This window comes from Schistocerca cancellata, chromosome 5, assembly GCF_023864275.1.
Source record: "Schistocerca cancellata isolate TAMUIC-IGC-003103 chromosome 5, iqSchCanc2.1, whole genome shotgun sequence".
Taxonomy (NCBI): domain Eukaryota; kingdom Metazoa; phylum Arthropoda; class Insecta; order Orthoptera; family Acrididae; genus Schistocerca; species Schistocerca cancellata.
The window spans coordinates 70,863,667-70,890,676 of NC_064630.1; the positions used below are offsets into that span (position 1 = coordinate 70,863,667).

Sequence of the window (27,010 nt, forward strand, 5' to 3'; positions counted from 1 at the left end):
ATATGACTGAAGTTTAAGACTACTGTTAAGCTGATAAGCCAGAAATGGCAAAGATTTATCTGAAATTATATCGTCTGATAATTTACTCACTAATTCTTTCCACTGTCGTAAAATTTTTAATAGAGCGGGTGAATCACATTACTTGATTTGTGCGGCATATGCATTGTATCAACATGCATTATATCAAGCATATATTTGTTTGTATCAAAGGCAGATACATCTTTTTGTCCAGGCCAAGAGTCCACCAAAGGAAATGAATTATTTTCTGCATCTCGTAAGATGTTTTGATTGAAATTCTGAAAATCATCCTTTCTGTTTTTCCAGCTTTAATACGTCGATTACAAGCTATTTGCAGCTAACCAATCTTTTCTTTTAATTTTCTTGAGTTTCCTGAAGACAGATATAAGGCTGCAGAACCAGTAAGAGACTTGTTCATTCCATTATTGTATATGAACGTCTCATAACACTTATCAGTTGCACAACCGACTCATGTTTTTCTCTCGCCTCAAAATGATAAAGTGCGGTTCTGTCACGAAGCATGATTGATCATCGATAAACATAAAAGTTGTGGGGATAACAGCAAATTTCAGCTTCACATCAGCAACAAATTTATCTATCGTACTGACATATAATAAGTTGACCTCTGTATGTGAAGTACATAAAATAGTCGCTGTATCTGGATCCTGGTCCAGCTACTGCGAGGTCTGGGTTGTTGCTATCGAATTTGGCAAGGCTAGTTTCAGAGGGTGGCCGGATGCACTTGCTGTCGCCACACCGTATCCCCACGGGACAGAATTAGTTTATCCCAGCTGTCTGTGTCCAGTGGAAACCATGAAATAGCGAGAACATGTATCAGATGTATGCGAGTCATGTAAGTGAGGCGAGACTTGGGGACCAAACCGGTATTCACCTAATGAGATGTGAAAATCCGCCTGAAAACCACATCCAGGCTGGCCGGCACACCAGCCCGTCGTCGTTAATCTGCTGGGCGGATTCGATCTGGGGCTGGCGCACCTACCCGAGTCCAGGAAGCAGCGCATTAGTGCTCTTGACTAACCTGGCGAGTCACATAAAATAGTCTTTCAAAATTTTCAACATTCTATTCTGTATGATTTCTTGAATCTGCTTAAGCACATCGAAAGAGCAAGGAAATCAGCAACGTTCATCTCATATACGATTCAGAGGGTCAGTCTCGTAAACTTCCATCGGCAATGGCGCATTGTCTCTCACGACTCGTTCTAAATCTTTCGAACAGTTTTCCGTTCACATTGTCACGGGTTTCATTTTTTCGTATATTTGTTATTTCATGTATTAGCATGTGTATAATTCCTGTGAGATTTCCCGGAACATAACAGGGTTTGGACATTGTTTAACCTCAAGTTTTTTCTTCTTTCTTCACTTAAAAAATATTTCACAGCCATTTCCTTGTCGCTAAAGGCTATTATAGTTTACATGATCTTTCGGCAAAGACATGCATTCTTGTTGCAAGCTCTTATTAGTACAACTATTATCGTTAGAAGCACAATTCACGGAATCGTCGGAGTTATTTACTACTTCTTCTAATGACTCCTCAGTTTAAAGCTATCAGTATCGTTTTAAGGAATATCGAAGAAATGAACTAATAAATAACACATATCTAGAGCTTCTCAAGAAGTGGGGAATTCGATTGTGGATAACATTATTCGTACTTCATCTGTGCAAGACTTAGGGCGTTAACTGGATTCCACATTATTATGAAAGTCTGGAATCTGTATAAAGACAGGTGCCTTTATTTGGCATGTACAGTAAGTATATGACCAAAGTATGCAGACGCCTATTTATGGAAAGTAAAATGGTATTTATCTGCACTTCACCATTGTGATGAAATCTTCTGCATATACCTTCTATGAGTTGTCTGAATGTTATGAAGAGGTCTCTACCATCCTGCCCCATTCTTTTTCACTCCCTACGCACAGTCATTGTGCTCGCTAGACTGTTGGTATTACTTTGGAAGTCACGGAACACGGATGGTTCTTTCCATGGATTCCTGCTGTATTTAGCCATCGTCTCCTCAATTATGGAAACACGTTTGAAAGTTTCATGGTAAAATTCTAAACTCGCATTTGTGTCTGGTTAGTATTGAAAAATGTATAACTTATTTTGTCACTGATACATGTAAATCTCAGTGCAGCATCGGAAATGTGTTAATACTGAATATTGAACGAAGAATGTGAAGCATACACTATGCGATAGGAAATCCAGGCTAGCCATTACATCAAATAAATTCGCCTGCGAGAGAGCAATTTGTTTACAATGAAATTTACATATGTTATTTGACTGCGAAACAAATGAATCAGATTAACGTGTTGGCCGTGAATATTGTTAATCTTTATCTTTAGTCTTGTAAACAATAACTGTACCAGAACTGTTAATTTAATTACACAGCAAATGAATCTAAATTTAGCTCATCTGACTTTCTGATAAAACTGCTTGAAAACTCACAAGGTAGCACTTTATTCAGATGTTCTACTGGTATTGTGCCTCTGACGTAATATAATATTATCCACAAGTAACAACCTGACAATCACTGTGTCTTACAATGGACATTAATTTTGATGATAATTAAATTTGTTAACCTACCTTTGAGAAAGGAACGCTTGTCGGCTCTGCAACTTGTAACTATTAAGGTAACTGTCAAAAATCCGATTTCATTTACTGTACTTCCGATGTAAATCCAAGATAGTGTCTTATCACTTTTTACAAAAAGAATGCTTCTGCAGCACACAGATCGCCATGTGCAATCCGACTATACAAACACATTCATAATGATAAAGAATGGAAAATGAGGACTAAATGTAACAAATGATAAATGAGAACAAAGACTCCAAGTATAACTTGCTTCATAAATCCTAATAACAGTACATTCTCTCATAAAACGTTAGTAAAATATTTCTTAATAATTTACCTGTGTACAATTACGTTCCTTGACACTTGTTTTTATTAAAAGACAATAACGAATATTGCATTACAAAATTTCTGCACCAACTTCAATCATACGCAATGTTCTAATAATAAGAAACTACACAATTACAAATACAAAAGAAACTGGATTACCTTATACGTTGGGTTACGTAATTGCTCCATTGATACAATTCCACTTACTCAATATTGTTCACCAAAACATATTGTTATAATACCCTTTTTAAATAATGCACTGCGCACTACACGCCAGACCAGCATGCATCCTTTTCAAACCAACTACATTGCCAGACTGTCTGACACACTGACTATTACTCTCTTCAAACGAAGTAACCTCTCTGACCAACGACTGTGGTATCAGGAACAGACAGGAATGTGGTTACATCGGTACTAAGTAGGTTGAGTACATTTATCAAATTTACAACTTGATTCACATTAATGGTCAAAACTTCCTGAAAACCGTCATTAAAAATAAGACAATCCTCCTTCACCTTGTATATCAGTACATAAAATCGGCCTGGTCTTGGTCCAACAGTGGTTGTTCCTCCGCACTTCCAGTTCACATTCCGAAAACTAGCAGTCGACCTGGGCAGCTTTAGAAGAGATGAAATGGCCCTTAAGGGTTTGTTACCCAGGTCACTGGTCCTAGTTCGAAGTTACTGAGCATTCCCAGTAGGCCCACCTGCTGCCACTTCATCTCTACTGAGAGCACCATGCCTTCCCCACCCCATATAATGAACGAAGCAAATGCAATGAATATCAATTTAGTTTTGTCTCTATACAGCAAAAGCGACTGTTAATGATTCCAGATATTAAACGGTTTGGAAATTAGAGCGAGTAGTAAATGAAAAAAGATGGTGTGAGCGAAATTATCAAAGAAAACTGAAGATCGTTTACGAATTACAATCTGGGTGTGTCGTACTGTCTGCTTACGGATGCGCCGACAACCTAGGATACACCATCCACTCAAAAGTGTCCGGTGATGCCCTTGTAATGCGGAATTGACAACTAGATGTCATGAGAGGCGGATCCGCCACTATAAAGGAGACTGGTAAAGTTGCGTTGTCAGTAGATTAGTAGTAGAAACGCAGTGGCCCAGTGGTTTGGTCAGGGGAGTTCAGTGACATCGAACGTGGATCAGTCACTGGAAATCAACTCAATAACCTTTCAATCAGGGACATTTCAGCCCTTCTAAATCAGTCAAACTCGACTGCTGGCGATGTGGTTGTGAAGTGGAAACGAGAAGGAACAAGCACAGGTAGACCCAGGAAACTCGTGTACTGACGAACAGGAATCGTCAAGACGAGCAGAGGGGTCACTGTAAAGGAGTCACTCGTGAGTTCAAAAGTGTTACCAGCAGAGCTCTAAACACAGTGACACTGCGCAGAGAGTTAAAAAGAATGAGGAACAATGGTCCAGTCGATCCTCATAAGTGACGTATTCGTATAGTCATTTCTAAGCGACGCTTGAGGGGGTGTAAAGCGATATGCCATTGGCCAATGGATGACTGGAAAAAGGTGAATTAGAATGCTGAATCACTCTGTACCGTGTGAAACGCTGAGGGATGTGCCAGCTGGGTTACGTGAAGGCCTGGAGAAATTTACCTATCAACAAAGGCAGTGCCAACAGTGAAGAACGTAAATGGTTGTGTTACGATACGGGAGTCCTTATCGTTATTAGGGTGTGGTCCCCTTGTCCAACTTAAGGAAACTGTACTTGAACCAGGATACGAACTCAAAAAAATGGTTCAAATGGCTCTGAGCACTATGGGACTTAACATCTGTGGTCATCAGTCCCCTAGAACTTAGAACTACTTAAACCTAACTAACCTAAGTACATCACACACATCCATGCCCGAGGCAGGATTCGAACCGGCGACCGAAGCAGTCCCGCGGGATACGAACTCATTTACAACATTGTGTACTGCGTGCAGTAGAGAAACAGTTTGGGGACAATGACTGTATCAACATGACAGTGCACCCAGTTACAAAGCATCACCTGTGAAGCAATGTCTTGTGGACAATAACTTCCTGGAACGGACTAATCTGCCCAGAATCCCGACCGACGTCAACCCAATGAAAGACCTTTGGGTTGAGTTAGAACGTCGACTTCGCTCCAGGTCCCATTGTGTGGCATCACTTTGTTCTCTGGTTTTGGCTCTTGAAGATGAATGGTCTGCTACAGTCATGCAGACACCTCCTTGAAAGTATCCCCAGCAGAATTCAACGAGTCATGATGGCGGAGGGTGGATTCACCTCATGTTAATGACAATTTACATTTGTCTAGATACTTTTGATCAGATAGTGTGTGTGACTGCATATTTCTCCATTGCCTGACGGGCTACGAATTTGTCAATTTTCAACAAAAAATTTCATTGTGTCTTTGCAGCAAAAAATTTTTACAGTTCTTTTTTTTTTGGTATATTCTTCATGTAGTAAAAAATGTCAGGGCAGGTTTCCACATGTTCATATCTGATCGTTCCCCTGTGAGACGTAACATTACTGGTATTTCAAAATTTATCATTTGTTACTGTTAGGAACAATGGCAGCTCAGAAATTAGCCAAAACATTTGCTTAAAGACTGCGTGTAACGGAAAAGTATGGTGAAAATCCGCAAATTTCACGGGGACGTATTTGTAGGATGATTTTTTTTACTAGTTTCGCAATTACTTACCCCGGCAACGAGGTACATAATCACTTTGTTCTTTGTTTGGTAATCATTTAACTTTAGAAGCAAGACTGTATGCAACTGGTTTATAGAATTTCTGTGGGTTGTGCTTCAACGATAAATTTTACCAAACTCGATAGTTATTCTAGGAATCAGCGCGCTGCGCGTAACTTGATTGAAGAGGATTGGTATGTGCCTTACCACGAGGTAGATTCGTCCTTAGACGCACGAAAGGCTTCACTACACTCGATTTTGTATGAGGGTTTAGCTGCGAAAAGCGTCTATTCCCGATGGCTGATGACCAAATCTCAGAAACACTCTCGTGTCGACTGGTGTAAGGAAATGCGCAAAAATTAGAAAGAGAATGTTTTGTTTCTTTTTTTAATTCGTATCAGAAACACAAGTGTAAAGAAATATACAAATGATACGTCGGACTGAGGAGCTATTAGCTACAACCGGATACCAGCAGAGTCCTCAACTGGACTCTCTTCGTGCAGCCAGCTGACAATTACACGACATGTCTCTCGGCTGTGGAGTGCAAAGGGGCGGTTAAACACAGAAATGGACGAGCTTAAAGTAAGACGAAAACCCACAGTCCTCTTTCTCATCCCATTGAATATGCAAATGTGTCGTTACAGTTTCATGGTTCAACCATATGTAACTATTTCCAGTTCATGGCGGGATGATAAAGCAACCAGTGATAAGTGTTTTGAAGAGATAAACAGTCTCCGTTCCCAATAAGGCTTTATTATTTTATATTTTGTCAAAAAAAAGTTTCGCCTTGTTTAAGGCATCTTCAGATTGGTTGGCGCAACAGAGTTGAACATATAGGCTGTCGTACATGTAAATCTCTTAGTAGGCGAACGCCGTTTTCAATATTTTAAGAACACTGCGCTTATCCCCTATGTAAAACAGTGCTTCGTTCAAATACATAAAAGGCCTCAGTAGGTAACTGCCACACTCGAGTTTTAAAAAACTTTACCCAGTGCCCTTGAGGGGTTTAAAGGGCACGTAGACAAAAGAATATTTAAGAATTGCAAAAGATGAACGGCATCCATTGGCTACACAGGATGTGTATAAAATTCTTGTAGTTGTGGGCTAGTTTGTATTGGTACCGAGAAAATAAGCATTAACACTTGTTAAGTTTAGTAGAACGTAAGAAGAATTGCCATCCGAGACTTACAGATAAATTTGCCCGATTTCATGACTATTGGCCAACGAGGAGGGCCCTATAGGTTTGGGTGAGTTAGTTTGCAAATATCAAAATATGTGAAATAAATGGCTGTATCTTTTGCTCGCACTGCGTTACAAGCTGATGTTTACTACACCGCTTAGTGTCTAATGCCCTTAACTTTAGACGTAAATTTTAACTTGATATGTCTACTTGTTTCTGAGAAAAAGAATTCTTAACAGTCCGACAGACCGACAGAGGGAAGCGAAGTGATCCTGTAAGGGTTCCGTTTCTACCGATTGATGTGCAGTGTCATAGCGGACCCTTACCAGGTAGACGGCCCGCACAACAGACAAGCAAGGTGGGCTGCCGACTTCCCTTCACGAGCTCATTTCAAAAACTCGCCAGTGAATATAAACATCAACAAGTCTTCAGCATAGACACGGCACTACTTCGTGAAATTCCATGTGACAGATATCCAGCAATTGCAAATAATGTGACTAAGTGTAGCACTCCACAGTATCGATGTTATAAGCACGTTAGCAGAGTGAGACAGACAGTATGTACCTATAGCTACGACAGCTCCGGCCAATATCTATGCCGGCTATAGCCCATTAGACACTCGCCGTAACTTTCTGTAGAATTTTGTATCTTCTTGGGGGCAACGCCATTTTGGAATTGTGAAGCGTGGTATTCTCTTTGTTATTATTTCTTTTCATTGTCTTGTAACTTTTATCTGGCTTTTGTCACCACAAGAATTACTGTGTTTCTTGTTGTTCTTCAGTTTAGTAATTATTGGGCGCAAAGAAGGCGTTTTAGTCAAATAAATTGTGTTCACACTTGATCGTTAGTTCTTTCGTGCCCACACTAAATGCGGAACCCTAAAAAGGAAACTCGGCCTACGACTGATCCCTGTAGCAGTGATGAGAGGACACGCCTCCAGGACTTCTTTTGATTCCCGCGGACGAAATACTGCTGTCTGTCTGAAACAGGCCCCCACAACCGCACGAGTGGTCGACTGTGAAGAGTGAACAAATTGAATAGCTGGCCGGCGGCCATTAGAGTGGTAAACTGACGCGCGGAGTTCGAATGTTTATACATCGCTTTTGGTAATAAAATGCCTTCCCTTGGATTAGGTCGCAAACATAATGCCTCATTTAAATACGTTACTACAACATACTTTTTAATTTATGAACAAACAGCAACTAGTCACTGTTTATGAATTTATCTTACGTACTACATGGAATCTGCCGTAGCTAAAATTTATGTACTGGACCCCTAGCATTTTTCGTAGTTCATTTACGAGAGATGTACGCAAAATGCATCAAAATACTCGAAGATTTATCCACTATATTAATAGATATTTTCTTACTCTACCTTGCTTTAGATTTTATGACGAGAAGTGCGTTATATATGTTACAGTGCTTTGGCAACTCAAGGCCAAATTATCAAGTTTCAGCCTAACCTAGACCATGAAAACACTATCGATCAGCCAACTTTCTTCAAAATGATCAGAACATATAAAATGGTATTCTGTCGGTCGGAAATCTTGCCTCCTGACAGCCGATGCACAGACATTATGCTAATACCGTGTTACAAAAACATTTATTAAGCAAGTGCACTGACATACAAAACAACTTGAAATATTCGCATACCTGTGAAATGTAATATTCGTTCCTTTCTCGAATTTATTTGTACAATTAATCGCTGCACAACTCTTCACCGCCGGCCGAAGTGGCCGTGCGGTTAAAGGGGCTGCAGTCTGGAACCGCAAGACCGTTACGGTCGCAGGTTCGAATCCTGCCTCGGGCATGGATGTTTGTGATGTCCTTAGGTTAGTTAGGTTTAGCTAGTTCTAAGTTCTAGGGGACTAATGACCTCAGCAGTTGAGTCCCATAGTGCTCAGAGCCATTTGAACCATTTTTGGACAACTCTTCACCATTGTACTTTTTTGATTGGAAAGTACAGACAGTAGAATTACGAGTAACGAATACTGTATGTACGCCCCAACAAATATATAACGTTGAATCTGGGTCTTCATAAACAACAATACTACACAACACATCAGACTACAACCACTATAATGGCGTCCAGCCGAAGGTTCAAATTATCCCGCGACTGCAGCGCCATCAGTGAGTCTAGTTATTTTTTACAAGGTCTTTGGTCTGAAAATAAGTAGCCGTCTCATTTGTCTGAGCAGTATGTCAAAGTCGGCAGTATCAAAACCTTTGGTGAAATCTAGTAGCATCTATATCGTGACATCATGATTATCCCTGGCGTATATCAGGTCATCACTTGCTGTAATTAATGCCGTGTTTGTGCTGTGGTGTTCATAAAGTCTGGATTGACATCTGTCATATACATAGAATTTGCATAAGCGCCCAGCAATTTGATCGCGGACAATACATTCCAGGGCTTTGGATGCAGGGGAATTATGTTGATTGCCATGTAATCACATGGCGATTTCGGCTTCTCGATCTTAGGGATGGGTCAGACTACGTTTCTTTTCCATGTAGTCGGATGTGTTCTACCCATGAGATTAACCAACCGACGAACCAACGGAGATTCTTCCATAGGGTCGTATCGCTGCGCCCTAAGTTTCGAGAGCGCCTAATTTAGGCACTAGAAACTCATGGGTTTAACCCGTTTCGCAGCTTTCTGTATTGGTCCTAACGTTCAAGTTTCGGATTTGCCTCGAAATGTCTGTTCTTCGTCGTTTGACGCAATTCAGTTGTCAACCAACGAACAGCAGGTTTCTCACAATGATTGGACGTACAGGAGTGTGTTTCTCGTAGAGAGTAGTGACTTTATCAGTAAGTTCATAGATCTCTGTCATTAATTGTAGGCTCTCTGCTTATTTGGCACCATTAATCAGAAGCAAGAAACAAAGACAAACGTCCGATTATTCTACGTCATGAGAGTGCCAGCTGCCACGCAACACCTGAAATAATTCATTGTTTGACAGAGAAAACCATCTCATTGCCCGAATTCATTTCATGTATCTCTCAACGGCTTCTCTTTGTTCCTTTACGTTAAACAAAAATAATGCATGGACAGCGATTGTCTTCACCTCCAGTATCTTTCGTCCCATTCGAAGATCATAGTCTTAGGGTGCCACTATCAGAATGGAGGAAATGTTTACAGGGCTAGACTGATCACATGCAAAAGTGTGTACATTTTAAAGGAGACTAGTTTGAGAAAAAATAAATGGGACTGAATCAGAAACGTTTTTTATGTATTTTGCACAAAGTTGAAAGGTACCCTCGTGTTGCAACTTACACTGGTCGTGCAGCGCTGACGTCGTGCGCCTTGTTGCAGGTCCGTGCGTGGCGGGCGTGGTGGGCCACAAGATGCCCCGCTACTGCCTCTTCGGGGACACCGTCAACACCGCCTCCCGCATGGAGTCCAACGGCCTGCGTGAGTACCACCCGACTGTTCACAAGTAATGTATTGAACCAGCCTAGCGCCCACTGGTTCCCTCGCCTGGCCTGTATAGTCTACACAGTTTTCTGCTTTTTTGTTTTCCTTTAATCGAAATTATATGTTTTATACCCATCCCTCACGTGTAAATCTGCACACTGAGCAAACAGTTAAATAGCTTTCTTTGACCTAATTTACAAATTAAAACATTTTCTAAATTTTTCGCTCTATTTAAGAGCACAGAATCGTGGTCTTTTCCGAATATACTTCTGCCCAAAAAGCGATTCTGGTAGCTAATGTCAGATTTTTTTTAATCCAGTATTTTCAGTTCTTCACTTACCACTTTTTCTGTAGTTCTAACCGAGAAGTCAAATAGAAATATTTATAGATTAAGCTTTGAAATGTTTCAAGATAACGAAATATTTTCATAAAAATTTTCATGTCCTGTATCATATCTTTGCGGGTATAATTTCCAAAAATAGGAATTTTCACAGATTTACCTTTCAAAATGATTCCATTATGAGATTTTTTATGAAAGTTTTTATCCCCTGTTTCACCCCCTTAGGGGTTTTAATTTCCAAAAACACTCAAACACCTATTTTTTATTTCTAACTGACTAGTCAAATACTATTCCCATATATATGTAGCTTACAAATGGTTTAGTAGTGCTTTACTAATGTTTTATTTTTATAAAAATTTTTCACTCACTATTTCACCCCATTATGTGTTGAATTTTTAGAAACACTGAAACACGTGCTTGTTATGTCTGACCAGGAAATCAAATACCAGTTTCCTTAGTTCTAGCTTCAAAATTGCCTTAATACCGACATATTTTCAAAAAAACCTTTCAGCCTCTATTTCGCCACCTTATGGGGTGGAATTTCGAAAGAAACATTTTCAAAGAATGCCTACCATATAACGTCAACACCACCTGCAAATTTTAGGTATCTGTCCTAAGTTTGGGGCTTCTCCATGAAAAGTTAGTCATGACATTTCCTTTTATGTAAAGAGATTACCGTCAGACACCGCGTTCAACTTTAGTTATCCTCAGCGAGTGAGCGCATTACACTATAATTTTAGGAATTATACCCTGTCCAGTGCATGGTTTCGAGAAAGAGAAGCAAGGAGACAAAAGAATATTTAGAGTCTGAAACCAGTACACACAGATGTGAACTTACTACAATGTTGAATTTTGATGTACAACATTCTTCTTTGCGTAAAAAATGGTTTTATGGCTCACCAATACTGTTACTTGGGGGAACATGTTAATCGTCTTCAGTGAAGACTGTAATGATTAACGAGCAATAGGAGAAAAATTTTACGTTGATATTTGCTTACGTTCATAGTTCTCAAAACCCCACTGAACAAAAATTTGAAAAAAAAATCCCACTTTTACTACTACAGCCACACTAGTAATATCGACTCTCAGCTCGTATATGAATCTTGTCTACTCGTAGTTAGTTGAGTGTCCTATATCCTTTCCATTCATGTAATGTTACTACCACTTGATTATGAAATCATACCTTCAATGTGTTCTCTTTTATTTTTACATTTCCACATAATTAGATTTCTGCAACTTCTCATCACTTTTATACATCGTTGTCTACTGGTTATCCTTCATGACAGCTTGTATTACTTCAACTTCTTCCTTACGGTGTTCTCTCGATGAGTATGTACGAACCATTTAGCCGTGTCTAAGTTTTGGGTTGCCAAAGAACCAGTATTATTATGGACAGGGTTGGTATTATGACATATGGTCTCATTTCCGACAATAAGCAGCAGGTTGCAGATGTTTAACATACAAAGTGTCCCCTGTAACTGCGGCACACATTTGGCAATGCATACATTGGTTTCAGATTGTAGCAGTCCCAGACATATTTATGTAACAACGGTTTTTTTGGGACAGTGGAATTGTGCAGCCTCACATATTTCCAAGAAAAGCAGTTGCTGGAACGCTTGCTGAAATCTCAACGAATCCCTACATTCAGCCTTGTGGAACAATGATTTAAATTCCCTCACCCCAGTGTATTCAATCTGTTAAGAGCCAATAATTATTCATTGCTACCACTTAATTCTCTCTTTATCCCAGTTAGAATGACAAGCCCTCTCAGTACTGTTAAAATGGATCCATGAAGGCTCATAAATTTCTGTAATCTGACACCTTGAAAGATTCAGTATTTCACATTTGTTTCCCCGTACCATAGTCACTGCTGAGTATCATAAGAAAAATTACTATTTAGTTGAATGTTTTTCGTTTCCATGTCACGACGTTTCTACTTGTGCTGCTCAAGATAAAACTGAACTCGCTGACTCATAAAATATTTGCAATATGTCATACGTATGCTCAGCTCAGAATTTTAATAAAAGAATCTAAAGGAGAGGTGAGACTGAATGAGTGAAAAACTGATATTTGGACTTTTCGTAAACACCATCAATAACTTTGAATAAAACGTCTTTGCAAAATGATGTGAACAAATAATGATTATACAGGTTATGCAGCAGGAATCGCCTTATAGAAACATAACACTGCAGCGCATTAAAGACGTACCGCACCTCCATCCATCACTTTAGTTTGTGTAACGTTGAAGGGGTCGACGGCGTTTTCGATCAGGGTAAACGTTGGCTACCAGTTTAGTGACGGCAAAGACTTCCAAATCTTACAGGTGCATTAGGAGCCTGGAGGTGCAGGATTTGCTAATAGTCAGTCTTCTGACCACTTTTTGATTTAAATGATGATAACAACAAATGCCATGAGATTCATTGACAGAGACTACGAAAATATCTACTTTTTACAGTGTCAGGAAGTCTGTCATTTTGTGGTGAATATCCATATGTTTTTAATTAAGTAATTCGAATTATGAGTCACTCATTCATGTTCCTTTCTTTGTTTCAGCCCTAAAGATACACGTTAGTCCAAAGACTAAGGCAGTACTGGACACGTTCGAGACGTTCGAGTTGGAACTCAGGGGCGAAGTGGAAATGAAGGTAAGCACCGCAGTCCAAAGTTATTTACCTGGCGAACAAGGGATATAAAATTAATTACTCATATTGCTCTTGACACTTCATTCTGTGCCTGGAAATTAAATACAATTTTTGACCTCATTCAACAGTAACAGGAAGTTCTGCCCAAAGTATCACTGAATGAAAATAATCTTTTATATCGATATGGAATAGGTCTATGTACTGCCGACTGCTAACTGATGGCCAACTTCAGTGAAGGAGATGGATCGCGCTTCTAACACGTCAGATTATGGGATACATCCAAGCTACACACGTACCAATAGGCGACATATATTGATGAGCCAAATGAATAAGATAATCTTGTTAATAAAGTTTTGGTCGGATTTGGAACACAGGACATCAGCGAAAGTGCATAGCATGGATTCTATGAGTCCGTCGAAGGCGTCCGGAGATACGTGGCACAGATGTCTACGTACGCGTCACGCATTACCCGTAAATTACGGGCCTGTGGGCACGAAGTGGTGCCCGAGAGTGTCACATGTGCTCCTCATGATTCATATTAGGCGAATTTGGTGCCAAAAAACATCGACGACTGTACCTTATCATCCTTTTAAACCACTGTCGCACGGTTCTGAACTTGTGACATGGGCTGTTATGTTGCTCGGATATGCCACCACCGTTCCGGAAGGGGCTAGCACAAAATCGTGAAGTTGGTCCATTACCACGTTCTCGTAGTCTACAGCTACTTCGATTACTGTCACTGGTCCCTTATTGTGATGCCCACAGCATCATACTGCCCACACTGACTGTGTGGGCTTCTATTACGTGTTTTCCATGCTTTATCATCCGCCCTCAAGCCATCAGGCGACATCCAGTCTCACCGTGGTCAACGGTCTTAATGCTTTGGCCTGTGATATTATTGAAAATATTTATGTTCACTGTTCTTAGCCGACATCTGATTTCCATTCCTAAGAGTGGAGTGGCAAGTCATCCTAGATGTAAGATGAGGGTTACATACCTGTCATTAGACGTCCTCCTAAGTTCTTGTTTCCCATGAGAGTAACGTGTTCGCTACAAAAGACGCAACTTGAAACTACGTAGTAATTAGCTGTGAGAAAACGCCATTCACTTATTCTACGTGTCCCACTGAGTTATCATTTATATCTAGTCATAAAAATGCGAAAGGTCATTGCTACACGACCATCAATTAACCGCACATATGAAGTGCATTCAAGTTCTAAGGCCTCCGATTTTTTTCCCCGGACTGGAAAGAGATAGAAACCTGCGCATTGTTTTAAAATGAGGCCGCGTTCATTGTCAATATGTCCCAGAGATGGCAGCACCGTACGGCAGATGGAATTTTACCGCCAGCGGCGAGAATGAGAACTGTTTTAAATACTTAAAATGGCAAAGTTTTCCTTACTTGAACAGCGTGCAATCATTTGTTTTCTGAATTTGCGTGGTGTGAAACCAATTGAAATTCATCGACAGTTGAAGGAGACATGTGGTCATGGAGTTATGGATGTGTCGAAAGTGCGTTTGTCGGTGCAACAGTTTAATGAAGGCAGAATATCGTGTGACAACAAACCAAACAACCTCGGGCCCGCACAAGCCAGTCTGACGACATGATCGAGAAAGTGTAGAGAATTGTTTTGGGGGATCGCCGAATGACTGTTGAGCAGATCGCCTCCAGAGTTGGCATTTCTGTGGGTTCTGTGCACACAATCCTGCATGACGACCTGAAAATGCGAAAAGTGTCATCCAAGTGGGTGCCACGAATGCTGACAGACGACCACATGGCTGCCCGTGTGGCATGTTGCCAAGCAATGTTGACGCGCAACGACAGCATGATTGGGACTTTCTTTTTGTCGGTTTTGACAATGAATGAGTCATGGATGCCGTTTATCAATCCAAAAACAAAGCGCCAGTCAGCTCAATGGAAGCACACAGATTCACCGCCACCAAAAAAATTTCGGGTAACCACCAGTGCTGAGAAAATGATGGTGTCCATGTTCTGGGACAGCGAGGGCGTAATCCTTACCCATTGCGTTCCAAAGGGCACTACGGTAACAGGTGCATCCTACGAAAATGTTTTGAAGAACAAATTCCTTACTGCACTGCAACAAAAACGTCTGGGAAGGGCTGCGCGTGTGCTGTTTCACCAAGACAACGCACCCGCACATCGAGCTAACGTTACGCAACAGTTTCTTCGTGATAACAACTTTGTAGTGATTCCCATGCTCCCTACTCACCTGGCCTGGCTCCTAGTGACTTTTGGCTTTTTCCAACAATGAAAGACACTCTCCGTGGCCGCACATTCACCAGCCGTGCTGCTATTGCCTCAGCGATTTTCCAGTGGTCAAAACAGACTCCTAAAGAAGCCTTCGCCGCTGCCATGGAATCATGGCGTCAGCGTTGTGAAAAGTGTGTACGTCTGCAGGGCGATTACGTCGAGTAGTAACGCCAGTTTCGTCGATTTTGGGTGAGTAGTTAATTAGAAATAAAATCGGTGGCCTTAGAACTTGAATGCACCTCGTAGCAGTGTAATGATCTAGAGAGACTATCTACGACAGTACAACTGTAAGTTTTCATCCACGAATGTTGTGATTTACACAAATAGAATTTTTTTCGTATGATAATGTAAATACTGATATGGATTCTCGTATTATTGCACCTAATCACAAAGTCTTAGTTACATTATCGAGGTACAGACCATTATACTGAATCTAAGCGTGAAAATTTAAAATTTATTATAATGGCAATAACAGTAATTATAAGAAATGCTGTGTTGGCAACGTTTGGTGATATGGCCCATTTCAGTATCCGGTATCACACAGAAAACCACTACAGAAATTTAATTTTTGTAGTGATAGTGGTGGTGATGGTCGTCGTCTTAAGAGATATCTGTATCGTACGTAATGACAGACACATTTGCATGAGGCCAGTCAGTTATCTCCATAATTGCCTGCAGCCTTAGCAAGTCTTCTGCAATCACTGGGAGAAAATGGGAAACAGTGAAACAACTATTATAGTTTTCTGTAAAACAACTAATAACGTATAATAAAGTACTAATTTGAAACAAGAGCCCGTTAGAAATGGTGAAGTTCTCTAAGTTGCTTGTAATCATGTTTTACAAACTTACTACTACCTACTGTTGCAATTATAACTGAATACTTTATTTCATAAAAATTAGTCACTAGTACTAAGCTTCTGATATACATGGTGTAAATTTTAAGTTGACAAACCAGAAGAACCCGAAAAATAAGATTCACACGAAAAAATGTGTAGAATCCTAAGTCGATTATTTTCGAGGGGGACATCTGCTGGTGCTAAAATTAGCCCGCCACCCCAGAACCCTGGGGGCGGGGCGGGAGGCAACTTTAAAATTTCAAATGGGAACCCCAAATTTTTTATTGCAGAATCAGACTCTACATAAAAACAACGTACATTTTGTCTTAAACATTTGTTTTGATTCTTGGTAGTTGGCTCTGTAATTCAAGAAAATCCATGTTCACATTTTTGCGTCTAAAATGATTACGGATGAATAAAAAATACTTATCTACTTCATAAATTTTGATTGTCTAAAACAAATAGGCTGGGTTTCAGAGAGAGGAATTAGAGTTTTGCAAAACTTATACGAAACTGAGGAAAAAATTAATATTTGGGTCAACATTTTTAAAACTCTAGTTCCTCTCTCTCAAACCCCACAGTATGGGGAGAGAGGGAGAGTTTTAGTCTTAGCGAATCAAAATTTACGAAGTAAATAAGTGTTTTCTATTTATGCGTAACAGTTTTCCACGCATAAATGAGGGGATGGATTTTCTTAAATTACAGCGCCAACTAACAAGAATGAAAACAAATGTTTAAGAGAAAAGGTACGTAGTTTTTTATGTAGAGTCTGATCCTGCTATACAACATGGGGTTCCCATGATATCTTAAAGTTGCCTCCCGCCCCACCACCAGCGGCTTGGGTGGCGGGCTAATTTTAGCACAAGCAGATGCCCGCTTCGAAAATAATCAACTTTGGATTCTACACGTTTTTTCGTGTGATGCTTATTTTTCGAGTTATTCTGGTTTGTCAATTGAAAATTTACACCATGTAGACAGACATACTCGTTCGCCAAAGTTTAAGGAATTTTAATCTGTAAAACTACCTGAGGTAGCGTGATAATACACGTACTAATATATTCCACGTGAAAAGTGAAGCATGAAAGTTACGCGGATACGAGATATACCGTAAAATCGGGCATTGCTGAGCAGTTGCGCTCTTCGATATCCCTCTGCAGATGATACACAGGACCTCAGTGATAAGAGTGACGACATGACGGGTAGTGGCTTCTCCTGGGTTAACTAGCGTTCTACAGAGTTCAGAAGGCTACTGAGCTGGTGGTGTTCAGTGTTGTGATACTTCAAACCTCACACTCTACGCATAATGTCCGCAGCTCGTGTTGTGGTACCACTGGATCATAGGGTCCTGGGTTCGATTCCCAGTTAGGTCAGGGATTTTATTCACCCGGGCACTGGATGTTTGTGTTGTCCTCATCATCTGATCATCCCCTCATTATCATTCAAGACGTGGCGAGACTGGAAATGGGATGATTGGGAACTTGTACAGGCAATGATGACCACGATGTTGAGCGCCCCACAAACCAACATCATCATCATCATCTACGCTTGATCACTGCTATATGAGTGCAGGGAGCTACACAATCTGATCAAATGTGCCGTGGCACCTATTAGGGGAGTTTAACTTGGGATGTGTCCACCCTTCGCCCTTGTGAAATCTTGGGACACTTTCAATGGAGTGTCTGGATATTTGTGGAGGAATGGCAGGTCGTTCGTCCTGAGGAGCCGAAACCAGAAAAGGGGGCGTTGTTGGGGGTTGGAGTCGGGAGCGAAGTCGACTTCCTGACAACTCCTCCCAAAAGGGTTCCATTGGATTCGGAACACTGGGCAGGCCAGCTCATTTCATGAACGTTTTTTCCCCAAACCATAGCCTCACAGATGTTGCTATATGACAGTGTGCACTGTCGTGCTGTTACAGTCACCGTTTCCGGACTGTTCCTCTACTGATGCCACAACACAATGCTGTAAAATGTGTTCGTATCAGTCCCCGATGAACGTTTTCGTAAGTGCAATAAGTTGATAGCACTCTAAACACGAAAAACACTCCACCACCTTCTCCGCATTTTACTCGTGGAACTATACATGATGACAGATAATATTCTTAAGGCACAGTCATACCCAAACTCTCTGATTGGATTGCCACATGGTATTGCGTGATTCATCACATGAAATCCAGCCATCCACAGTCCAATGGCGTCGATCTTTACACTGTCTCAGGTGTCACTGAGCACCGACTGCAGAAACGTGTGGCTCATGTAGAGCTGCTCGACCATTTCACCACGTTCTTTTTCAGTTCCTACCCACAATCATTGTGCTGAACTGCTGGTAGCACTTTGAAACTAACAAGTGGTTCCTACTTCTGTTATCATGCGACTGTTTTAGAACCACAGTCGGCAATGCTTCACGATCCCTGTCCGCCATTACATGAAGCCTGCCCGGTCATAGGATAGCTGCGGTTGTTCCGTCAGCCTTCCACTTAACAGTCACGTCATCAGCAGACAACACGGATAGCTTTAGAGGGACTGAAGTGTCCCTGATGGATTTGTTAGTCAGCTGATATCCAATGAGTAGCCAAGTTCTAAGTGTCTGACCTCTCCCGACCGATCCATTACGCTGTTACTGCTTGTCTACTGACAACGCAATACACCTCGCTTCCTTTTATTCTGGCAGTTTCGCTTCTCGTGACCTCTAATGGTCAATTCCTCATTACACAGGGGCATCCAGATCCTTTGGATCAGATAGTGTATCTTTCCGCTCAAGATCCTCATGTTGTACGTTCTCGTACACCATATCAGATCTCTACTGTGGGACAGAATCACGCATCAGAGACCGAGCGAGGTTGCGCAGTGGTTGGCACACTGGATTAGCATTTGGGACGACGACAGTTCAAACGCTCGTCTGGATATCCTAATTTGGGTTTTCCGTGATTTCCGTAAATCGCTTCAGGCAAATGCCAGAATGGTTTCTTTGAAAAGGCACGGCCGATTTCCTTCCCATCCTTCCCTACTCCAATGGGACCGATGACCTCGCTGTTTCGTCCCATCCCCAAACCAATGAACCAGCCATCCATCAGATGCAAACTACGTCCCTATGCAACTACGCACCGCACCATTGCAGTAAGTCTTTCCTGTAGATCCTAGATGTCACAATACTCATGAGAAATAGTGCTAGCGGCCAACGAGCCGCCGGCCGGTGTGGCTGTGCGGTTCTAAGCGCGTCAGTTTGGAACCGCGTGACCGCTACGGTCGCAGGTTCGAATCCTGCCTCGGGCATGTCCCATAGTGCTCAGAGCCATTTGAACCATTTTTGAGCCAACGAGCTCAGCGGGATAATTCCTCAAATCAGAATAATGCATATCATGAGATAGTTTCACAATACTGGCGTGTCTGCAGCACAACTGAAGGGCATGCAAAATGAAGATATGGCGTGAAATAATCCTTAGACAACTTAGTGACTTTGGTGCAATGAGAATTCTAAACTTCCCTTATTTGGATCATTCACTATGACAACTTGATATATTTATCGAAGGGGTTGGTGTGAGGGAAAGACATCACGTCGGTCACCAAACACACACAGCAACCTCTCAAAGTTGACGATTCACTGTTGTACGAGCTAGAAGCTTCCACAAGTCTCTGGCCAAGGCAGGTTCTGTGCTAGGTCTTCACTCTGTGTTTTTGTAGAATTCGCTTTGTGTTTTTGTAGAATTCGTCTTATCTCCCCGTATTATGAGCCACAAAACGGAATCAACGGAGTGGCAGCATCCTACAGAGGTTCCTCCTCTGTTTCCACCAGTTGTACAGTGTATACTTATATGGGTATGGTGTCTGTTCCTTAGGACATGTCCGAAAGAAGACTCCATATCCGTATAAGTATATACTTCTGGCAATATCGGCCGTAACCATCTTCTTTTGTGCATATGCACACATATTAGCCGAACTCTTACGGGACTTGCTGAGAGTGTCTTCCACGAGTAATGAGTGCGTTGGGTAGGGAAACTACGAATGTGGTGTGTGGACATATAGGGTGACAATGTGGGTCCCACGGGAGGCGTGCGCGAGATAGTCCCTGCAGACGCACTACCCTCTATGCCCTCGGTGGCTCGGATGAATCGAGCGTCTGCCATGTAAACAGGAGATCCCGGATTCGAGTCCCGGTCGGGGCACTCATTTTCACCTGTTCCCGTTGATATACATCAACGCCCGTCAGCAGTTGAAGGTATTAATATATAATTCTAATTGAGTTGTAAAGTGATGTAGGACGCTGTGCCCTGCTAATTTGTCACTCCGTGTAGCTGTTCTTCCAGAGCACCGTTCTAAATGCTTAGGTTCTTAGTTGAGACTCTCATTGCTGAGCAGGGTGCGAGTCCTATGTGCCAGTATTTTGAGCAGTCTTTTTCTCTGCGCTGGGTCGCTATGGCTGTCTGCCTGTAGATATAGTTTGGTGCGGGTCGCTCTGAAGATGAAGAACGACTAGCGTGGCGAGATGACCTAAATTCGACTGCATTTTGGGTACTGCTAATAATTCGAAATATAATGTTTAACTACTCAGAAATGGTGGAGTACATGAAAGGTCCGAAATAACTTCCTGACTGCGTCGACGACGGTAACTGAGAAAGAAAACACTGCACTACAAAGTCAGGGTCACCTGATGAGCTGAAGGAAAGCCCGATCTTGCAGAACCAGTCAACCGCAGGAATTGCGTTGATGTATTATTGGCATCAAGCTGCTGCTTAATGAACAGTTTTTCACCATCTCTCCCCTCTCACACAATGACTAGCTGCGAGTTCTCTCGTCACATAAACTGGTACGCTTCGGACTTGTACTGAAACGAGTCGAATTTTTTTTATTCTCAGTGTAAAGTCGGTATTACTGGTGAAACGAACGGTACTTTTGACTACAGTTGTACCAATGCAGCAACCTTGTTCAAAATATATTATAATGAAATACTCAGCTAGTGACTGAAAAGAATTTCTGTCTTTGTTTCACTAAAGAATAGCTGTCAAAAGTTGAGTATTCTGTTTCACTTAGCAGCCTACATAGTTTGTTGTGAGGACAGACGAACATACGATTTTTAGGCGTGTTTTGTTAACAGTTTTACGTAAATAATCTCTATTCACATTGTTGTGACACAAGTTCATAACAATGAACAGTAGACATAGTGGGACAGACCATGTAAATAAAATTATTGTACCAATTTCCAGTACGTAAAATGTGGTTCCGTAAAATAGAATTGCAATGGATGTGTTCTTCAGTCGTTTGAAAATACTACCAACAATTTTATGTTAATGACTTGATATTTCACATCTACATCTACATCTACATCTACATGATTACTCTGCAACTCACATTTAAGTGCTTGGCAGAGGGTTCATCGAACCACAATCATACTATCTCCCTACCATTGCACTCCCGAACAGCGCGTGGGAAAACGAACACCTAAACCTTTCTGTTCGATCTCTGATTTCTCTTAGTTTCTTTTGGTTATCATTTCTACCTATGTAGGTTGGGCTCAACACAATATTTTCGCATTCGGAACAGAAAGTTGGTGACTGAAATTTCGTAAATAGATCTCGCCGCGACGAAAAACGTTTTTGCTTTAATGACTTCCATCCCAACTCGCGTATCATATCTGCCACACTCTCTCCCCTATTACGTGATAATACAAAACGAGCTGCCCGTTTTTGCACGCTTTCAATGTCCTCCGTCAATCCCACCTGGTAAGGATCCCACACCGCGCAGCAATATTCTAACAGAGGACGAACGAGTGTAGTGTAAGCTGTCTCTTTAGTGGACTTGTTGCATCTTGTAAGTGTCCTGCCAATGAAACCCAACCTTTGGCTCGCCTTCCCCACAATATTATCTATGTGGTCTTTCCAACTGAAGTTGTTCGTAATTTTAACACCCAGGTACTTTGTTGAATTGACAGCCTTGAGAATTGTACTATTTATCGAGTAATCGAATTCCAACGGATTTCTTTTGGAACTCATGTGGATCACCTCACACTTATCGTTATTTAGCGTCAACTGCCACCTGCCACACCACCCAGCAATATTTTCGAAATCGCTTTGCAACTGACACTGGTCTTCAGATGACCTTACTAGACGGTAAATTACAGCATCATCTGCGAGCAACCTAAGAGAGCTGCTCAGATTGACACCCAGGTCATTTATATAGATCAGGAACAGCAGAGGTCCCAGGACGATTCCCTGGGGAACACCTGATATCACTTCATTTTTACTCCATGATTTGCCGTCTATTACTAGGAACTGCGACCTTCCTTACAGGAAATCACTAATCCAGTCGCACTTTCCAGTGTTTTATGATTTCTGCACGGTCATACGTACATACTCCTGCACGGTGTAATTATTTTCAATTAGAAGCTACTAATGGGTAAATTTTCACCAGATAAAAATTCTAAGGGCGGTGTGTGGCTCCTGGCAGCGCGGGCACCATAGCAGTTAATACATGTGGTGTATTGGTAACCATCTGTGGCGTGTAGCAGTGACTTTTCACAAGCCATGAGCCTAAACTTCTATGTTACTTGTGAAGCATAATACTAGCATCTTACCTTATGGGCTTAAATGTGGAAGGAAGAAATCATTGCTCTAATTTTTCTTGTTACAGCATTCAGTATGCCTGACATCTGTTGCAGGGTAAAGGGAAGGTGACGACGTATTGGCTGCTGGGTGAGAAGAAACCTCAGCAACCAAATGGCGGAGCCATGACGCAGTCCATCAGCAACAACAGCAACGTCTCGCAACAACCAGCAACCGGCAACAACATCCTGCCACCGGTGCCAACTCCACAGCAGCAGGCCAACAACATCAGTGGTCAGCAACAACAGAACCAGATGTCCAACAACGTGAGCAGTCCACCGCCGATGTCGCAGCCTAACAATGTGAGCAGTCCACCCGCCAACAAAGTGAACAACAACAACGTCGCCAAACTGCCACCCAAGGACACCGGGAACCACGTCATCACCCCTCCGCCCGGAGTTACCACGCCGTTGCTCGCACCAACAGAAATGGTCTGAGGGGCTTCCACGACGCAACCATCGCGTTTCGATGTGCAGTGGCAGAGCATTTGTTGATTCTATGTCTTGCTGTGATTCTGAACTTGTTAACTAAAACTCCCACTATCTTAAGAAAGCACGCTGCACTACGCCACTATTTACTTTCCACCAGCAGAAGATTGTCGCCATTGGCAGCTGCCATTTACGTGGAAACGGGTGATAAAGACATTACAGGCTGTGCCCCATATTTTGTTTATTTGAGCCTTTCTCGTCAAAAGTGACTTACTGTATCTTTTGCTCTATTTCTCTGATAACAGAATTGACAAATACATTTTCGGAGATTTGCTAATAGCACATACATCAAATGCACGGTAAGCTTGCTTTGTGCATGCTACACTAAATAATTCGTCTCTGCCATCCTCTGTACTAATTTCTAAAGTGTTTCTCTGCTGCTGTTTGGGGTAACGTAGTATAAGGTAAGCTATTCCGTCGACAGTGCCCAAGCAATCTATGGTAATGTACAGAGGTTTTCGTAACACTGTACAAAATAATTGAATTGTCATTGAGAGAGAATAATTTTATTTAAAAATTTGTACAATCGCTTTAACTGTGGCAGTTTTATGTCCATTGGCATCGTTTGTTGTTCTTTAACATGTCGAGCACTTCTATAAAACTATACACACGTTATTTGTAACTCATACTAAAGTTAATTACAAAACTCCTATTACATTTCACACACGAAAATGAGAATACTTAGGCTCAGCTGATGTTTACCTTCCTACCTCAGGTCTAACAGTAAGGAATGATTATGGATGTTAGACCAGAGCAAGGATACGAGAAGCTTCCAATGGAAACAGCTTCGTGGTATTGAACCTTTGTCTCCTCTTTGTGTCTCACACTGGACTTGAGCTGTTCTGATCGTATCGTACATTTATGCATCAACATGAAACAGACTTTTAACTACACACTTTCCTGCTGTGTTACTCACAGTCCCACAACTTCCTCCTCTCCTAATACGGACAATGAGTTACACTTTTATGTCGACTAAAACAAAAAATTGATGTAAATTTCTTGCTCGTTACTGAAAGTTTTCAAATTTTATACTATCTGTTCCTCTTCTTCCTGGGAATTGATGTTGTTGCTGTGGTTACGAGTGTTGCAGAAAGAGCGCTAGTACATATTATACTTTATTTCTAGGAATTTTCTTAAAACTAGTGATTATATTCCCTCAAAATATAAAAAAGTCATGGGCACTTGTGACCTGAAAGAAATTTTTTTATCTTCTTTACACACTTCAACAATAATCATCAGTTGTTAACCGTTATTCGTGGGTGCAAACTAAAGACGATGTAAGAAACATTGGCTGAATACTTTCAGGGCACGTGGGATATTCTAAATGAGAAGTGCAGCACAGCTCAATTCTATTTATAAAATTACATCATGGCCAGTAAATGTGGATTTGTGTACTAAATGCAAGACAAATTATTCACTGACAAAGACTTCACTGTGTGATTTAGCGGGAACAAGAAACACATCGCGCCATATTAGTTACCTGTTTTCGGGAAGGGTCCTAAGTGTTAAGAGATGTTAATAGAAACCAGTAAAGTTACCAAGGAAGCAGAACTGCACTGCAGTTGCATGCCTCTATTTTTAAGAACTGTACCAAACATCTCAGCCAAAGATGGAATAATATTTCATATATCAGTGTTTAACAATGAAGAGATACCATTCATTAATTATTTAAGAGAACGTTTAATCATATCATCTGCCATATTTGTTTGTCCATCGATTGATATAATATTTCATGACATTTATTGTAAATATAGTTTGTTATATTATGTTAACTTTATTCATGAATAAATATTTTATGGAATGTGTAACTAAAATAATTTGTATTTAATTTGTTTTCCTTTGCATTAAGGCTTCGTTGTTCTAACACAGTTTCAGCAGCATTTACTTTACAAATGAACTAAGACGAGAGTAAAAAGTTGTCTTTTTAACTACCAGTAATTCCTTTGTGCGACACATGTGTTAATTTGATTCTTAATGACTCGCACTGTCGCATTGTATCTAATTCTAAAGGTTAAGTATGAAGGCAACGTTGCAGTTTCATACTCGAATCACTCTAGCTTGTCATATTCACACTCTACGTCTGAAGGCAGAGAAACTGGATGCAACATTTTACTTTTTTGGTACAGAGACTTCAGGTCAAAGGAAGAATAGTTAGTCTTTCACTCTCGTCGATAAAAGTGTTTTGGACACAAAACAGAATTTTCTTGGGGTTATTTGACAAAGGGAGAGTAGTCTGTTACCATCAATTGACGATGACCCATCCCAGAATTCACATGACGTTGATTAATGAAGTTGCAAGAAATCGGAGGGAGATCTAAATTTCTTTCCTCTCGAGTATGAGTTTAGTAAATTCAATCGACCACAATCTTCGTCAGTTGCTTAGAAAACCCCTAAAATTTTCGTACTGCATGACGTGGGACGAATAGCTAGTGCTGAACACTAAACCATTAAGGCAATGTAGAAAGCGGATGGTGACCATTCACAAACGTTCACCACAGGTAAGCAAAATACGTCATTTACTCAGTGACTGAATATTTGAGTCTTTTTCAACTACTGTTACTTAGCTGTAAATATTTAAATGGAACCTTTACTCATAATTGTTAAGTTACATTGATTGCTCAACGAATTTGATTTAATGGGCGGTCAAACGGCTTTTCCACTGTTCATGTGCTGAGAGGACGGCTACGATGTTTGAAGAAGTTGTCTGGTGTGCTTTGTACATTTCAGCAAGCATGCGTTGCTCCTCAGTTACGTTGCTGGATTTGAATTTGATTAGATTCACTATTCCTTCCATAGAGCCACAGTGAGGAGATCAAACAGGATATGGAACGTTTTATGAAAGCACTGATACAAAATATGTCTTTACGAAGGACTAATTTGCTAGTTTTCTTCCACAGATCCTATACGAAATGGTCCTGCTAAAAGGTTTTACTTTTTCTGTTTGCTGCTAAGTTACTGAGAATGTGTTTTCTGGCCATAGTTAAATGGTTTTAGATTTTACTGTAAACTATTGTTCCTCCTGGTACGGTTGTCGTGAAGTGAGCTTTTAGTTGGAAACCATGAAACATGCTCTTCCACAAATTCCGTAAAGAAATAGATATGCTGGAAAGAGGTGTTTGGTGTATTTAGTTCTTCGGACAGACTTTTTCATTCGTTGGCTGATTTGGGAGAGTGGACCAAACAGCGAGGTCATCGGTCCATCATATTAAGGAAAGATAGGGAAGGAAGTCGGCCGTGCCTTTTCAAAGGAACCATGACGGCATCTGCCTGAAGCAATTTAGGGAAATCATGGAAAACCTAAATCAGGATGACCGGATGTGGATTTGAACCATCGCACTCCCGAATACGAGTCCAGTGTGCTAACCACTGCTCCACCACGTTCGGTAGGTTTCTGCATTCTTGGAATTACATCACAAATATTTCGCATTACTCACTTCATGCTTTAACCGAAAGTAGTATTCCTGTGGCATTATGGAAAGAAGATAAACAAAGTTTTTTTACTTTTCTTTCTGACAATAATCTCACAGCAAATAAAGCATTGATTAGTTGTTTGAACACTTTTGTGGTATGCTGCTTCTAATGTAATTTGTTGTCGTCAAGCCGTAATCCACATATTTTAACGCT

At 41.0% G+C, this 27,010-nt stretch overlaps 1 protein-coding gene across 1 annotated transcript in view; it reads left to right on the forward strand.

Annotated features, from left to right (window-relative positions):
- The window catches only part of LOC126187866 (atrial natriuretic peptide receptor 1-like), a 1,317,386-nt gene extending 1,292,272 nt beyond the window's left edge, over positions 1-25,114 (forward strand). Inside the window, exons 19-21 of the mRNA XM_049929189.1 lie at positions 10,115-10,213; positions 13,110-13,201; positions 22,955-25,114. Of these exons, the coding sequence (XP_049785146.1) occupies positions 10,115-10,213; positions 13,110-13,201; positions 22,955-23,335 (572 nt within the window). The 3' untranslated portion in view covers positions 23,336-25,114. The remainder of the gene's footprint in view (positions 1-10,114; positions 10,214-13,109; positions 13,202-22,954) is intronic.
- The last annotated feature ends 1,896 nt before the right edge of the window (positions 25,115-27,010 follow it).